This window comes from Echinops telfairi, unplaced genomic scaffold, assembly GCF_000313985.2.
Source record: "Echinops telfairi isolate 266 unplaced genomic scaffold, ASM31398v2 ScPeMD7_7420;HRSCAF=8458, whole genome shotgun sequence".
Taxonomy (NCBI): domain Eukaryota; kingdom Metazoa; phylum Chordata; class Mammalia; order Afrosoricida; family Tenrecidae; genus Echinops; species Echinops telfairi.
This window is the reverse complement of record NW_022111320.1, coordinates 52,273,770-52,275,903: the sequence shown is the minus strand read 5'-3', so window position 1 is coordinate 52,275,903 and position 2,134 is coordinate 52,273,770. Positions and strand designations below refer to the sequence as shown.

Genomic DNA, 2,134 nt, shown 5'->3' with positions numbered 1-2,134 from the left:
GGAGAGGGGAGGAGAGGGGAGGAGAGAAGATGAGAGGAGAGGAGAGGGGAGGAAAGAAGGATACCCCAGCCCTGGAGAGAGCAGGGGCGCCTCACTCACTGGAACAATGTCTGAACTCGAAGCGCAGATGGGAGCCGCGGAAACGGTCGATGGGGATGGGCAGTTTGATGATCTCCCCCCAGCGAGGGCTGTTACTGTGGTAGAGGACGAAGGAGTGGTAGGAGCTCCTATTGGGCTCTCCCGACCCCAAGCTGATGCAGTCCTGCAACAGAAACGCAAAGGCCCCCAGTCCTCCTCTGCCGGGAGCCCTTTGAATTCTGGGCAACTAGGGCGCTGGACTTTGTTCCCGTAAGCAGTCCAGGTCTCACTGTCTCACCAGCCCGGTGCACGTGGTGAGAAAAGTCATGTGGTTTAAATGTCACCCTTTGGCAACAACTGTGGAGATGGTCCCCCAATGAGCTGGCAGGCTGCTTGTTAGTTTCCCTCTGGGCAGAGGAACCCCCACCCCTACCCCCATTCAACAAACCAGAAGGAAGGGAGGCTGCACTAATCACTGATGCAGGCTCCTGATCCTAGAAAGGAGACCGGGAGCTCCTTGGAGGAGTCACCTGCACAGGACGTCACCCACTCACCTTTACCTTCCCTAACTAACCAGGTGGGCACTGGGGTTAGGTAGCCCTCCGCAGAAGGAAAAGGCTGAGCAGAACAGGGGATCTGAGCTCCATCTTGCCAGAGGGGCCTGGGCTTCCGGACAAAGGCCACGGAAGAGCTGGGTTCTTCCAGGGTCTGCTCTGATTCCAGAGGACGGGTTTGCCTCACCTTTAAGATTTCTCCGTCTGCGTAGAGCACATACATGGTGACTTCGATATTCTTTTGCACGCTCTTTCCCCCTCTCTCAAAATCCCCCTTCTCCAGGGTCAGGTAGAGGTCGTTGCGGATATCACCTGTGGCGGAAGAGAGGGCACAGCTTCATGACCACAGCAGCCACGTTGCTCCATGCCCAGGGAGGGGCGGGCCAGCATTCAGAGCCTCAAGTGTGGGTGAGTGCTCAGGGCATTCCAAGCTTGGTTAATACCGATGGATATTCTGCCAACATCAGGGCAGCAGTATTCAGGTTGGTTAGTCATGTGCTTTCGAAGTCTGGGCACTAATGGGGTTCATTGCGTGGGGCTGGGCTGGGCAAAGGCAGGGTGGAAAACCTCCAGTTTTGAGGTGACTGCTGGGTCTGTTCCCTAGGAAAACGGCTGCCTCCAATGGAGAAAATAGTTTAAATGAACAGGATTCAGGTATATTTCAATCACACCTAGGTTTTCACTGCTAGCCGTTCTCTTAAAGACAAGAGGTGCTGTGTATTTCTTTTAGAGATTGTTTTCTGCACACCCCAACCCTCCTGGGTCTGACTGTGGGGCATACTGTTTCTCTTTCCTTTCGGAGACCTGGCTCCAAACACCATTTTCCTGCTGAGCGTCAGGCAGGGCCCTGCACTACTTCGACAGGTGCTCTGGGAGCGAATGGCACTCCCCAAGCACAGGTGCTGTGGTGCCGGGAAGACACTTTGCTATGTTCCTGCTGCTTCCTGCGCTGGCTCCAGTCCACTCTGTCCTTCTCCCCTGCCTGGGGGCTACGCAGGGTAACCCGCATCACTGTCACTGTCCGGGCAATGAACCTGGGGGTGGGTGGTGTTCAAAGAGAAGGGTTTACTAGGCTGCAAGCACCACGTTCTAGTTGAAGGACTAGACTGCGACATCAAGAACGAGATTTCCACCACAGTTGAAGACAGGGATTTTGGCTTCTAAAGAACCCCAAGAAAGGCTATGGAGTGTGTGGGTGCTTTTCAAAGAAAGAGCAAACAGTAAAGATGAACAGACAAGGTGAACAGGAGATGCGTTCGCAGCCTGGAGAGCTCACTGTGAGGCGATCCAACAAGGAACGTGCAAAACAAACAGCTCAGAAGCCAGGCACGCTTTCGACTCCAGCTCCTGGAGCATTTGGTCCATCTACATAGGTCCATTAGCAGAAGCCACATTGACCAAAACAGGTGTTTGGGGTTAACAGATGGTCTGGTCGGACACACGCAGTGACCTCTTTGCTGCCCTGCTTTGGCCCTGGGGAGTGTCTGTCTCCAGTGGTGAAC

At 54.5% G+C, this 2,134-nt stretch overlaps 1 protein-coding gene across 1 annotated transcript in view; it reads right to left on the bottom strand.

The window, feature by feature from the left end:
- Window positions 1–2,134, bottom strand: part of DOCK3 (dedicator of cytokinesis 3) — a 340,151-nt gene that overhangs the window by 75,983 nt on the left and 262,034 nt on the right. The window contains exons 14-15 of the mRNA XM_045297414.1: window positions 820–944; window positions 100–262 (exon numbers count right to left, since the gene is read on the bottom strand). Coding sequence (XP_045153349.1) covers window positions 100–262; window positions 820–944 — 288 coding nt within the window. The remainder of the gene's footprint in view (window positions 1–99; window positions 263–819; window positions 945–2,134) is intronic.